Source organism: Solanum pennellii, chromosome 11, assembly GCF_001406875.1.
Source record: "Solanum pennellii chromosome 11, SPENNV200".
Taxonomy (NCBI): Eukaryota; Viridiplantae; Streptophyta; class Magnoliopsida; order Solanales; family Solanaceae; genus Solanum; species Solanum pennellii.
This window is the reverse complement of record NC_028647.1, coordinates 7,657,255-7,672,125: the sequence shown is the minus strand read 5'-3', so window position 1 is coordinate 7,672,125 and position 14,871 is coordinate 7,657,255. Positions and strand designations below refer to the sequence as shown.

Genomic DNA, 14,871 nt, shown 5'->3' with positions numbered 1-14,871 from the left:
CCCCCCCCACCCCCACCAACAACTATGATCTTGACATGTAACTAAATGTTGGTGCTTTGATCGAGGATGAATTATCAACAATAATTTATGGACACAATCTTTAAAACATCTAATCTGATGCGATGAATAAAGAGAGATAATTTTGGGATTAAATTGTAATAGTATATTTTTAATTTTTTATTTAGTTATAAAATTTGTATCTAAAAATTAATAATTAGTATTGAAATAAGTTATTTCCATTTCTAGGTGAAATAATAATATATTTCGAAATAAAATAGTTAAAATGACAAAAATACACCTTCAACCCTTTTTTATACATCACTTTTCATATGTTATACATGGAGGGTATTTTTAACTTTTTGTAAATAAACAACTTATGATTAGAAATTATGCAATACATATAATTTTTAATATAAAAAATCAAACATTCACTACTAATAATATCAGCAAAACTAATCTCAACATATCTAATTTTGTCATAACTTGTCTTCAAATCGAACGATCCCTAAAAAATTAATCACTCTTGATTAACAGTTTAAATTTTATATATATATATATATATATATATCTTCTCCTCTTTTTTATTTTTTTTTGGGTAAGTCACATATTGTACTAATTAAGGAAAAATTACCCAAATCAAACGCATTAGGTAAAGTGTTTATCCAAATTGAATCCAATCTAATATATTGACCCTATTTGGACCCATGATCCAAACTAATTACCTGACTACCCCTGTTCTATTCACTGAACCAATGCTTCTTCATCCTAGATACCATTAGAGTATATACATGCTCTGATAGTATCAAACAGTGAATGAGCGGTTTAATTCATTAAAACAATGCATGTTCCTCTTTGATGCCATCGGAATATTATATATTCTAATGGTATCAAATGATAACTGGATAGTGTTTTCACTAAACCATTGCTTCTTTTTCATTGATATCATCAGAATATATATATACTTTGATGATTTTAAGCTATAAGCACACATTAATAGTTGAAAACATGAACTAACCACTTGTAAATAGTTTTTTTTTTTTGGGGGGGTGGGGGTTACAACTATTCCTTTCCATTCTAATAATCATCAACTGAAACATAGCCAATTTGCATTACTAGCTAACCTACTAAAATAGAAAAACTAGAGGCCTAACCAATTATCTAAAGCAAAAATATTAGAACATGAGTTGGTGAACAATGTAAATAGTTCTTAGTCCTTAATTAGAGGCTCTCACATTACCCATATAGTCTATTTCTATTTTCCCTAGCTATGATATACCTCCTTGAGACTTTAATTTCTCATGTAAATAAATTATGAATCCTTTTTATATAAAAGACATAAATCCTTTTCAATGTGCTAAGTCCCAACATGTTTTTGGTATTTTTTGTTCCCGTTTCTTTGTTCCATCAAATTATCTTTATCTGTTACAGTAGGTAATTATCTTATTTTTAAGATAAAAAAATTCTATTTTTAAAATTTTTTTTACTTGAATCCTCTTGTGATGTGAGCAACTTAGGAGTAATGTGGGGGACTATACACTTTTTGATATGGGGTGTGTGTAGGGGGTGGGGGGTCACATAAGTAGACAAGTAGATCTATCATTGGAACCAAATTAAAGCTTATAAATATGATAATGAAATTGTAAAAGTCATCCATCCAAAGGCATTATACTATTAGTTGGACAATTTTAGCAATATATATATAATTAAAGACTTTGGACTATATCTATTGCATTAATTCTTCTAGACCAGTCAATTTATCTAGATTAAATCATCATCAATCACTATTTTGAATTGTATGATGCATCTCTTTCTTTATGTTTTAAATTAATGACTAAAAAAATTGTTTTTTCTTGTCTTGAGATTATTTTTCTCTTAAGATATAAATATTCTTTGACTATATTGTATAATTGTCAAATATAAAAAAGGATGGGTCATAATCTCACTCACTTAATTTATGTTCCCTTGTTCTTTTATAGATAATTTTGACTACTAATTAGTAGAGCACATGGCATTAAATCATAGGACACATAAGTATCTAACACAATATACACAATATTGACTAATTGACACAAAAATAGTATACATGTTAAGTTACTCGCTCCCTGTTCAATTTTATTTGTTCATTATTTATAAAAATAAAATGTTCACTTTTAATTATTACTTTTTAACACATTAAAAAAAATTATTTTTTATTATACCCTCAAATCATGTCTCAAGACTTAAGATTGTATATAAATTAATGCGAATATTATAACAAACTACTCATATTAATTACAATTATTTTTAAGGAATGTGTAAAATATGAAACGAACAAATAAAAATGAATGAAAAGAGTAGGTGATAAGTCGATGTTTATTTAATTCATACACCTGGAATGTTTGAATATATAAATAAATGACTTATAAGTTTGCCTGGAATTAAATGATCTTTTGTAGAGTGTCAAAAAATAAACATGTTAAATACTTTGATCTTAATTAAGTGAAGCTGATTTCCATGTTCTTTGACACTCTGTTATATTGTTGCAATTTTAATATTTTCATAATCATATCTAAGGTTAGGTTTAAAATAATTTTAAGAATATGTACTAAATAGTTCTGGTCCTTTATTATTTCTTTTTGGATAAATTAAAAAAAATGTGTTATATAAATTGACACAGAAAAAATAATTTTTAACAAACTTAAAAATTACTACAAGTATTCAATTCATACTTAAAAGGACTATTTTAAACATGGATTCAAACATAATGGACTATTTTTGTCACTTTCTAGATTTTTATTTATTTTAACAATATAAGGTAATCAATCAACTAAAAAGAAATTGAGAGAAAAATGATGAAATTATAATTTAGCCACCAAAGAATGAAAAATGTTTTATTGCTTTTTTCCCTTTATATTTAACATATTTTCACATCTTTTAGGCACATACTTTAATTTTTATTATTATTAATTATAGTCAACATGTTAAAGACTTATCCATGGTGTATTTATATTAAACTAATGCAAAATTTTCATAATTTTATGATTTAATGAAGTAAAACATATGTATACATCAGATAAATTTTATCTGTGTTAAAAATATTGAAGTTAAATTGCATTTTACTATGTAATACCCTCAAATGTTAAATATATTTTTGTAAATGCCTTTCTTTATGATTATTATAATTATATAAAAACTACAACTTATTTATATTATTCTATTAAAAGGAAGTTAGGCTCTTGCAGATCTCTAGTCTAAAGTTTGAATTGATAATTATTTTACAATTGATAAAGTCTAGTTCCATACCAAAATTGAATTTTTTATCTTTTGTGATCATTTGAATTTCAAATTAGGTTTTGATAGTTCAAAATTTTGTCCGAATAGTCTTTTGATTTTCTTGTTGAATGAATATTTAGCAATTATAAGGGTTAGAAGAATACACATGAGTGTGTGTGTGGGGGGGGGGGGTTAAAAAAATAAATAAATTAAAATGCAATATTTCTTTTATTTTTTTCATTGCGATGTAACTTGGAAATACCTTACTTTAGTATATCTGTTTATTTGCTACAGATTCTTTATGTTTTATGATGTTTATTCCAAAGGACAAAAAAATATAGGTGTCAAATTATATCCTATAATAGTGGAAACAACTCATCTAAGGAGAAGAAAAATGTTTCATATTCTAATCCATTTAGCTCTTATCAACTTTAATTTTTAAAAATCAATTTGTTAAATTATCAACATATATACTTTTAGAGTATCTTTATTACGGCATATATCAAACAAAAAAATTAAAATATTTTGTAAAGTTTTCTCATAAATCAAATCAATTTAAAATGAACTTTTACTTGGACAAGTCAAAATACACTAAGTTAATATATTGACAAATATATTATATTTCCTAAGAGAAGCATCATGAAATTACACTTTGGAACAATGTTAATAACAGATTGAAATCGTAAGTCAAAATGCATGGACACTCGTTAATTATGATCAAAACGAAGTAAAAATCAATGGATTTACTATATTAAATAGTGAGTCAATTAATATTGAGAGACGCCCATTGAGTTTTTAATTTTTTTTTATAAATACTAATTTTTTATTTAAAAACCAATATTAAAATAATTGAAGGACAATCAATTTATATAAAAAATTTAACATCACCCAACTTCAAAATCAATCTTATAAATAAATATCGATATCAAAAAAATTCAATAATTTTGTAATAACTCTATCCATGTGAGTTTGAAATATTAATATTGAATGCATTTAAACAATTTGGACCAAAGAGAAATGAAAGGGGACCAAATAAAAAAATTAATTGACGATTCATACATATATATGTTATGTTTACTTCTTTTAAATTTAAGGTATATTTGTTTTGCAAATTATTCCTTTATTATCTTAATATATAAATTATTTTATAAATATTAATTCTCATGTATCATCCACATGATTGCATTATTTTAACTTTCATAATTTGTATGGTTAAATTTTTAAAATATGATCATTTTATAAGTGTTTTTATCGTTGCTAATTTTTGAAAATAAAGGGTTTCTTTTATGAAGTATTTTTTAAAAAGGTGGTTGGAGGTTAGGTTTTTTTTTTATTTCCTTTTTTTTTTAATGGAAACAACTTCTATTTTATTTTGTTTTATTAATCTCTTCAAATTCATCAACTTTATCACACATTAACAATTACTCACTCCACTCATTACATTTTCTTACTTTGTCAATTCTATTGCACACATCAAGATTAAAACTCCATGGAGTACATTAGAAGCCTTGATTTGTGTACTTCTTACTTCATTATTACTCCGTCCCATTTTACGTGATACTTTTCGAATTTTGAGAAATAAATTTATCTTTGATCATAAGTTTTTTAAGTTTTTCCATAAGTCTTATATACATTTTGAATTACCAATTATTATGACTCATAGTACTTTTTACATAGTTTATAAATATATTAATTTCATTTAAAAAAAATTGAAAATTACATGCGCAAATTATCTGTAAAACTTAAACTATTTGACTCTAAAAAAAATGAAAAGTATCACATAAATTGAGACAGACAGAATAGTAATATTCTCGTTGATGATAGTAAAAAAAATCAAATACTCAATCAATTGGATTATCAAAATTTCTTTCGATTTAGATTACTTTATTTGTAAGAAAGGAGAAAAATTGTCAAAGTGATTATTTCAAGTTTTCTTAATACTTGACTGTTTGAATAATATTTAATCAAGGGAAAAGACTCAAATATGCCATTAGACTTTTAGAAAAGGCTTATTTATGTCATCAGTTAAAAATTTGGCTCATTTATGCCATTACCGTTAAAGAAAAGATTCATTCATGCCATTATTTTTTAATGGTGATTTTGCAAAACCATTTTTAACACGTAGACAATTATAATTCAGCCACGTCATCAATTTTTTTAATAAAAGAAAATCCTTTAAAGTGTTAGACTAAGAATAAGATTAGGAATGAAGATATTCGAGATACGGTGAGAGTGACCTCCATAGTGGATAAAACGAGAAAAGTTAGATATGATAGGCACGTGAAAAGGAGATGTAGACTTTCCAATTAGGAGGCATTAGAGGTTGATTAATGGTGTGAGTCGAGAGATGTAAAGGCAGACCAAAGAAGTATCTGAATATTTTCTAGCGAGATCAACTTGGTGGTCATACTTGTACCTATTTTTACCAATAGTATTAGCACTATTCTACAGTTACTTCGGTTATCACTTTGTGTTCTCGATTATCACACTATTCCATTGCCATTACTATTCACTCTTCTATATGTTATACACTCTTCATTTTGCTTTATTTCATTGATGTTACTACTTTAATTTCTTCACTCTCTTTTTCAAACTGATTTGCACAAAAACCTCTGGTAAACTTCTCTATCTCTACGACGTAGATATGAAGGTCTACATACACTCAACTGCACTGCTGCATGTTTTTTTCGAGGCAAGTGTCAGACTTAACACTTCTCATTACTAACAAAATGAGGTTCAAAACAATCGATCCAACAACATAAAAGTTGAAAAGAAACTAATGCCAATGCTCAATAAAATGATTTCAGGGACATTCAAAAAAAGATTAAAACTCATCCTCAGTAGATCAAAGTAGGCTAAGGTATACCTCAGTCTTCACCATTTATGGTATTTATCTTGTACAAATCGAGGGGGAAATCAACGAGGCTACAATGTAAACTAATAACGAAATATAGCATACAACTCTCCAAACTGATGACACCCTGTTGGTCAAAAGGACCAAACCTCATATCATTCGTTCTGACCAAAAATCAGTTACCTAGACAAATTTTTCATGTTGCACTACAAAATCATCATCACAGGATTTGGGCAGCAGTGTTCAGTTTCTCTGCGAAGCTCAGTTGTGTCCTTGTGAGGCTTGCCAAATAGAGCAAGAGCAATTGATCCTGCAAGGAAAGTTTAACTCAGGTTCAGCCAACCCAGCCTGATTTAAGCTTCATGCATATTAATAGTAACTGACAGATTCATTAGACGCAAGACTTTCAGGGTGCCCACATCCACACAATAATTCTACGACCACTCAGAGCAACTTCAACTTTTTGCTTGGCCCTAGCCCCTAGACCATTTTTTGTAGCACAAACACTTCATGATATTGCAACTAGACCCTTACTCTACATTCTATTAACACAACAGAATCACAATGTTTTGTCCAAATACATGTACTTAATATGAAAGATCATATGGTATTCTATCATAGAAAACTTAAACTGTAAACAGAAAACAGAGAAAAAAAGGAAGAGCTGAGTGGAGAATGGGGAAGGCCTGGTGGTTGGGGAGTGAAGTTATTTTGATTAAAGCTAAAGAAAAGAACCAAGACTGAAGTCTAACAAGGAGAGGAAATGGTCAGGAATGAAAAGTACAATAGACCCGTCGAAATTCGCACTTAACGAAAATTCAAAAGCAAACAAAAAGACTACATTTTCCAGATTCTCTACCCAAGATTGACACCTCTCAGTTTTCACTTTACCTTTAAAGAGGCAGTAAAAGACGTATGATTATTCACTGAAGAGATAACATGGCTGTCATTCTTGCAGGAACTTAAGCTGCTGCTGGTCAATTAAGGGTGATGTTTTAGGTTGGACGGGGCACTATTTCAAACTGGGAAGGAGGAAAGGGGAAGGGGCCTAGATGGTTAGGATAAGGGGTAAGAACCTGCGGGGTGGAGGGGCCAACTACCAAGATAAGTGCGCATGGATTGGAAAAGTCATGGCAAGAAGAAAAGGGAAGAGAATCTCACTTTGTTCTCATACCTAAAATTGTTCAAGTAGAATGAGAAACTTTAATGTTTTAGAAATTGAAGCAAAACTTGCTAAAAGGATTAGCTCCAGGCAGAAATTGCCACAAAGCTAAGTGGAGGGAGAGTGAACTACGTATCATTTCCACAAATTAACCACCAAAAGGTGATTCCTGACATTTCTAACTACAGTGCATAAAAACTAGGGAGAAATAAAATAATGTCTACATTCGTACTTTTTTTCCCCATCTTTTCCACTTGATTAGGCAGGGTGGAGAGGGAATAGGGAGAAAACATTGGATTTTAGCAAATCCAATTTAAAGGTAACAAACAACTACCTCGAGACCATCATTAACAAGCTTATCGAAATCTTGAGATGAGAGCTTGGGAAGGGAAGCCACGGTATCAGATATGAACCTTCCAATTTTATTGTCTTGTGGCACGCGTCCCTCCTGAAAAGGAATATCAATATTGAAAATGACTTATACAGGAGAAAAACAAGTGAAAAAATTGAGTACTGCAAGTGCAAAATTTGAGTATGGCAAGTTCATTTACCACAACATCATCAACATATTTGTAGATGTCATCAATCAGAGCAAGTAATCGTTGCATTGAGGCTTCCATTCCTTCAAGATCGTTGGGAAGTTTCTCTACCGCAGTCGTCTTAAGTATATCAACTAAAGTAAAGGAGAGTAAGAGAACTCCAGTGAGAAACTTCATTGTGCAAACTGCAAAGGTAATTAAATGACTTGTGCTCTCTAACTCTTTCTCCCACAAAACACAGAGAAGATGCCACTTCTTACTCTTTATATTGGAATATATTTAGAGTATGGCTACTTTTGCATTTCTCCTTCAGGTGGATGACAATTAAATCACCAAAATTATTACAATAAACTAATGTACTGGGGATTCAGTAAACTGCTAAGCAAAAATTCATTACCACTTCCCAATCAGATTCCCCACTCACCCACCCCCAACCCCTCAAAGTTCAGTCAACTACAATTTCCTGACATCAGTTTGTGGGAAAAAATCAAAAAACAAAAAGAAAACACAAAGAATATGCAAGAGAAAATAGAGTGTTCTATATGGTACGGGATGTAAATGGAGACATACATCCAATCCTTTCAGCTTCAACCATGCGCAGATCCAATGGAATTTCCTGAAATTGTGCAGCAAGCTGCTGATCTCCAATAGACAAATGCACAGAAACAAAACCTTTTACAGAAGCTTCTCCATTTGTGAATCCAGTGTCAATGGTCAAATGTATCGGATTTGTAGTTTCTCTAGAAAAAAACTCATGAATCAAAGCACTACCACCTGTGACTCCGAAACCAGTAGAAAACCTGTGAAGTCCAAGTATCAGATATTCACAGTTTCATTAGCTCTAGCATTACAACCTTTGACTCATTCACTACTACATAAAGTAGAAAGTTCACAGATCAATGAATGACTTTGGTGGATGCACTAAATATTCAAGACAAACGGAAGTTAAAAGCAATTACAAAGTATGGACAGATGACAGCAAGAATCGAGTATGTAATATGCAACATATAGTTACCAGCGCCCAGTACTATTACTCATGAAGACAACAAGTAGGTGTATTCTGTTTTGGAACTATTTGTACAGTGATTTCAGTTTTCCTCTATGAAGTAAACAAGATTTTATTGCACTTTGGGCATAAACACCCAAATACTAGTAGTGGTACACAAAAAATAGAAAACCTAAAAAAAGATTATAATTGTCTACACATCACCTAATCTCCTATGCATAAAGGAAACACATGATGCACCAATAAAAGGGGGTTAAGAGGCTATTCCTTACTGTGCAAGAACATTTTATACTCCTTCAAAAGCTCTCTTATTTCTTTTTCTCCAAACTACCCACATAAATGCGAGTGGAGCAACCTTCCAAATCCCACTTCTCCTCCTCTGCCTTGCCTAGTTTCAGGTGAACAGTTCTTTCACTTAATACTTAATAGATTGTATTCCAAACCATCTCAAAATTTTCCACCATAACTGAGAAGCTAACCGATAATATCGAAGAAGATGATCCACGTATTCACTTGAATCCTTACCCATGAAACAACAACTAACGTAGGTAACCTCTTCTTCCACAGGTTCTCAGCCATCAAAATTACTCCTTTTGTGGATCCTCCTCCTCAAGTTCTTAACCGAAATTACCCTTTTTGTTGCTAACTAAGTGAAAAACACACCTTTCTCAGAATCCTAGGAATCCATGCCAATGAATGTGGAAAGGCTTCCTCTTTTATGATCAAAAGCTTCTCTTAAAATGACTCAGCAGAAAATACCCCATTGTTTTTTTTTTGAGAAGAAGATACCCCATTGTTCACGTCCTCAACATGCAAACATCAGGATGATCCTATGGTGTTCTTTGTTTGTGAAATAATTCAACTTAATTCCATCACCTTCCAATCTTGGGAATTCCTCCTAAAACTCATGTCCCAAAATGCTTCTCTATCTTGTAGCCTCTGAACTTGTTAGACTGTTAACTCTTAACATGATAATTCAAAAAGTGTTGGACAAAGTAAGTCTCTCAAAATGTTATTCTCGCGTTACAAGTTACTCCCAAAGACCAACCTTCCTCCCACCACTCAGCCAAAATGACACATCACCACTAAATACTCCCCAACTTTTTAAGATATTCCTCCACATTCTGCACCCTAAGGCATATTTCACAGCTTTTGTCCTACAACCCCCATCCAATACCCCCATATTTCGCCATTATCACATGTCTCCACTCTCCACAAGCAAGTTCACTAACCCAAACCTCATCCAACCATTTCTCACACTAAAGCCTAGTTGAAACTGAAGACATGTCACATTTATTGGACTCTCTATTGCCTTCTTCCTGCTTTCACACATCATTGTCATTCTTTCCAACTTCTTCCAAGTGTATACAGATCAAATTGGAGGTATCCTCAAATAACATAAAAAGTGTCTTGACTAAAGCAAAATAGTAATCAAGCATAGTCTGTTCAGCCGTCTATACAAATAGAACTTAACAACCATATCTTCATTTGTGTTTGACAGGCTCATTAGCACATGCGAATGCAAGCACTCGATTACATCTTTCCATGTATCATAAATACACCTCCAACGCTCTCCTGCCAATCCCCAGCTACAAATTCACAAATATATCATCCTTCATACTTATTGCTAGTCGGTTCGCTAACTCGATAGATACCTATCAAGGCCTTAAACAGAAGGAAAGGGAGAAAACAAAACAGCCAGAGTGAACATTTCAAAAGAGCAACAAAATTAGGAAATAAAATGAAGTTTCACTATATATTTCCCATAAAGACATCCCTCCAAAAACATAATGCAGGAAGATCTCTTGAAAAACAGAGTCCCCGTCGCATCCTTATCCTTGCTAGAACTACAGCATTAAATTTTTTCACCTACTTATTGCAGAAGATACTTTCTCTTTCCTTCAAAGGTCACAACTCACAAGACCAAAGTATAAAGGGGTGATATATGTATATAAAAACCTATGGAAATCCACTGCAATTTGTAGACATGAAAGTATGTAGGAGAAGGAAGTCATTCATTAGTCCCATGAATGAGGGCACTGGGCACTTGCCACAAGAATTTTGTATTTTAAAAAATAAATTATTCAAAAAAAAATAGAGAAATATATTAGAATGAGAACATCAAGACTACTGTAAGTCACCGAATGTTTAGAATATTGTACAAAAATTATTTATGTATACATATATGATGGCTACACACGCACATATAATATGGTCAAATATTTCAAAAGAAATCTAGAACGGAAATTGTTAAAAGTAAAGGTAGAACATCAAGAAACTACTGTAAGTTACAGAAACGTTTAGAAGATTGAACAAAATATTTATGTATACATATATGATGCCAACACACACATATTATGGTCAATACTTCAAATAAAATCTACAACAAAAAATATAAAAGATAAATGACAGAGTTGTGTAGAGCATTTCTAGAACGCATTAGGCATCATTGAGAATTTAGCCACCTATGGTCATCTGTGGTAGTTTCCCCCAAAAAGGTCCCAACTTTGCCACTTAATATATATATGAAATAAATGTAGCATATGTTCACATTTCAGACATCTTTTTCATCTATAATGGTAATGTACACTAATGCAGCAACACAGAAAAGTACCCAAATCTGGAAATAGTTGGAGCTAAGACAACACAAAGAAACATTAAACCAAAATATAAAACGGAAAGGTGGAATTACCATCCAACAATGACTTCCTTTGGATTCACCTTCTGATGAGATGATAACATATTGTGATGATAATCAATATCCAAGGCAACCTAAAATCAAGGATAAAATATCCAAAAAAAGGTCATCAAGAGCATTACAAACATCCAAAAAGAAGTACGGTCCATAATTTTCACACCAAAAAAAATATGGTCTGGAATAAAAATGACATTGTCGCGCATATCGCAAAGTTAAGAACACAAAGCAACATGGGGAAAAGGGAAAGAAAAAAGATATAGCAATTAGGCAGAAACTGCTCTATCGAAATGTTGTCAAAGGCTTGCTTCATGCATGCTTAATCTCAATATCCTGCAAATTAGGCACTTAACCAGTGCTGTCAAAGACAAAAACCATACAAAACTGCACAATGTCTACTGGGGCCTTAAGTACAAATTAGAATTAAAACATGAGCTTTAGTAAAGAAAGGAGCAACAAAAAAAGCAACAATAAGAACAAACAACAATCACATCGAAAAAGAAAATAGAATAAATAACAACAAAGTAAAATAAATGAAGTGAAAATCGTTAAATTAACTTTAAAGCCTGACATAATTATTTAGATGCAGTTTTATGTTTTAGCCAAGTCAATTGACTTCTATTAACTTCAGACCAAAGAATTTTTATTTTTTTTCCTTCAGACCAAAGAAAGATGTAAGGTGACATTTTCACTTCAGATAAATTTCCTTTCATATAAAGTAACAAATTTATTATGAAATTTTTCACAATCAATATCTCTCTGCCTGTTATATTTATTGTTTATATAGTTGACGTCTTCAAGTAGAACCCATGGTCATACACGTGCATGCCTTAGCTATTTGGTACATACACTGAAGTGCCACCCAAGTGAGGAAAATGCCCATCACAGGCTTGATATTGCGTGAGGCTTAAGCGCTTTACGAATGAGCCTTTAATAGCAGTAGGCACTTTGCCTAGATGATATAACATTTACTTTTAGTCCAGGCACCTATGTTTTAACTTTTGAGGCATGCACATTAATACTCACATGTTAATCCTGAAGTAAAAATAAAGCTAAGAAATGAGTAAACTGCACAGGAATATTAGGAATGGATATAATTTAGTGAATAGATATCGGAAATTTTACAGAATCAGAAGAAAACACCACGCTGATATCACTTAGAAAATCAAAGCTTCATTTTTGTAACAAAGTGGTGATTGAGCTTGATTTATAAAGTTTATAGTTCATATATTCCACTTATTGTAGTGTCTTCCAATCTTAATTGTAAAATGTGTAATGCTAGTTATCTTGTTCCTTTCATTATATACCACATGCTTTAACCACGCCCTGTGCTTAAGCTCTAGTGGACACTGAGCCTTTAATGCTTTTGGCATGTGGAAACGCTTCATTGAAAATATTTCGTAAGATCATTCAGCTCTTTACCCATATCACAACTATCAGTTAGTTTCAGGCAAATAATCCCAAACAAATCAAATTAAATACATATATAGGTGGTTCATGTTAGCTTTTACATATCTATTTATTATACGGAAATCCTCATAGAGCCATTTTCCTCATATTCCAAGTAACTAAAATGACCAACAACATTTCGTCTTCATGCAATCATTGGCATTTATTGCAATACAGGACCTCCTTTCTCTTTAGTTCCCTATTGAGTGGTTCAATAACTATTCGTGTGTCAAGCCCCACTTTTTTCAAACCACCAAATAAGGATTTGCTACTAATTACTATGATAGAATGTGTTACCTTCCTAAGAAAATGGTAAAATAATATTACAAGGAGGCACAGGCACGCCCAAGAAGGCTTTCAGCAGTACATTATCCATGCTTAAAAGAAAGATACCCAGGATTTCAACTTTGGCTTCTCATGGAAAAGGAAACAAAATAGAAAATTCATATTGAAGAAAGAAGTTTGTTGTAGAGTTTCACTCTTTTTTTTGGATAAGGACATGATGTAGTATTTCACACTTTTTTTGGATAAGTAAAGGACATGAGGTAGAGTTTCACTCTCTTGCTAGCAGATTTTAAGATATCTCAGTCAACTGTTCCAATCCCCTCTGTTTTTTCTTCTTTATAATCTTTAGAAGATATTCACATTCTCGTCCAATCTATGTGCATTTACCTTCCTCGCGTTCTTTGTAAAGATTAATCATGGCCACCATGATTGGTAAACATACAATGACATTTAAAATACTAGAAACCATAAAAGAAGAATTACGGAACTGGTGAACATCAAATATTTACATAATGTAGTAGGATCACTCCTCTTCTGTCAAAGTCATTGCCTCAGTATCAATCCGCAATACAATCAGGGCTACCTATTCATTAGAAGGATGATTTCTTTCTAACATGACACAAAAGTATTTCGTGTTGTGCAAACATGGCGCCAAAAATTACAAGTTCCGATACAATGATTAGGCATTTGACAGGTTGATTGATGCAATCAAATAGGATACTATTCGCAACTTCTGCCAATTATCTGTTCCCTTGTTTCTTCCATTACTTAAGCACAATATTTATCATTACACTCATTTGTTTGTTTTCCCTAGAACTATGATCGTTTGAAAACAAAAAGAAAGCAGAAAGACACATTTTAAGCTACAGAGGAAGCACTAGTATCGTATATTATCCATACAAAATCCTATTGTTTAGTATTTGGTGTGCATGTTTAACCATTAAGCTATGCATACAAAACACAAATTTCTCTTTATGAGAAATCGTAAATACACACAAGACACTAGAAATTACTCACAATTTTTGCACTAAAACTTAAAATCTCTATTCAGCAACTCATCTAGAGAAATCCTCTTTATATCATAAATTTACTGAAATATACACAATAGCACTTCTCTATTCTCTCTCATTATCCCTGCCCCCAAACTTCTGCACCTCTATCTCTGTTATTTTGAAATTAAAATGAAACTACTGAACTAGCAGATATTCATCATAAGTCCAAAAAAAAGCCTAAATTGACCCCAAATAAGGAAGGAGAATCGTATTTTGAGAAAAGAACCTGATCTTGTGACTCGCTATGGGGAACAGCATAGGAATTGCGAATGTCTACAGTACCGTCAGGTAATACTGATCCAAGAAGAGTGCCAATGATTCGGTCGGCTTGATCGGGACGTCTGACAAAGCAGTCACATATGTTGAATATGACTAAAGGGTGAACCTTTGCAGATATGCCGGTTGAAGATGGTGAAAATTGCAGTATGGTATGATCACTGGAAGCCATTGTTGCTCGTCGGGAAGAAGGCCAAGACGGTAGGTGGTGGCGTTACTAGGGTTTATCGCGCAACGAGTGCAAAAGAGATTGAGAAGCAGATTTGGGCCCTTCACTAGTCTACTTTTTCCCCCTTTAGAC

At 32.0% G+C, this 14,871-nt stretch overlaps 1 protein-coding gene across 1 annotated transcript; it reads right to left on the bottom strand.

Moving 5' to 3' along the window:
* Window positions 1–6,038: 6,038 nt before the first annotated feature.
* LOC107005024 (eukaryotic translation initiation factor 3 subunit F-like) lies at window positions 6,039–14,871 on the bottom strand. Its single transcript, XM_015203481.2, has 6 exons — window positions 14,521–14,871; window positions 11,506–11,585; window positions 8,378–8,607; window positions 7,820–7,941; window positions 7,603–7,716; window positions 6,039–6,416 (listed from the first exon to the last, which is right to left on the bottom strand). Exons 1-6 carry the CDS (start codon window positions 14,740–14,742, stop codon window positions 6,327–6,329), a joined length of 858 nt encoding a protein of 285 aa, XP_015058967.1. The 5' UTR covers window positions 14,743–14,871; the 3' UTR covers window positions 6,039–6,326.

Excerpts from the sequence above, each read along its gene's own strand:
- LOC107005024 (XM_015203481.2), bottom strand. The coding sequence starts at position 14,742 with ATGGCTTCCAGTGATCATACCATACTGCAATTTTCACCATCTTCAACC. Across the intron at positions 7,942-8,377 it reads TGAAGCTGAAAGGATTGGAT|TTGATATACTTAAGACGACT; the intron begins GTATGTCTCCAT and ends CCTTTACTTTAG. Across the intron at positions 6,417-7,602 it reads TTGTTAATGATGGTCTCGAG|GATCAATTGCTCTTGCTCTA; the intron begins GTAGTTGTTTGT and ends CTTTCCTTGCAG.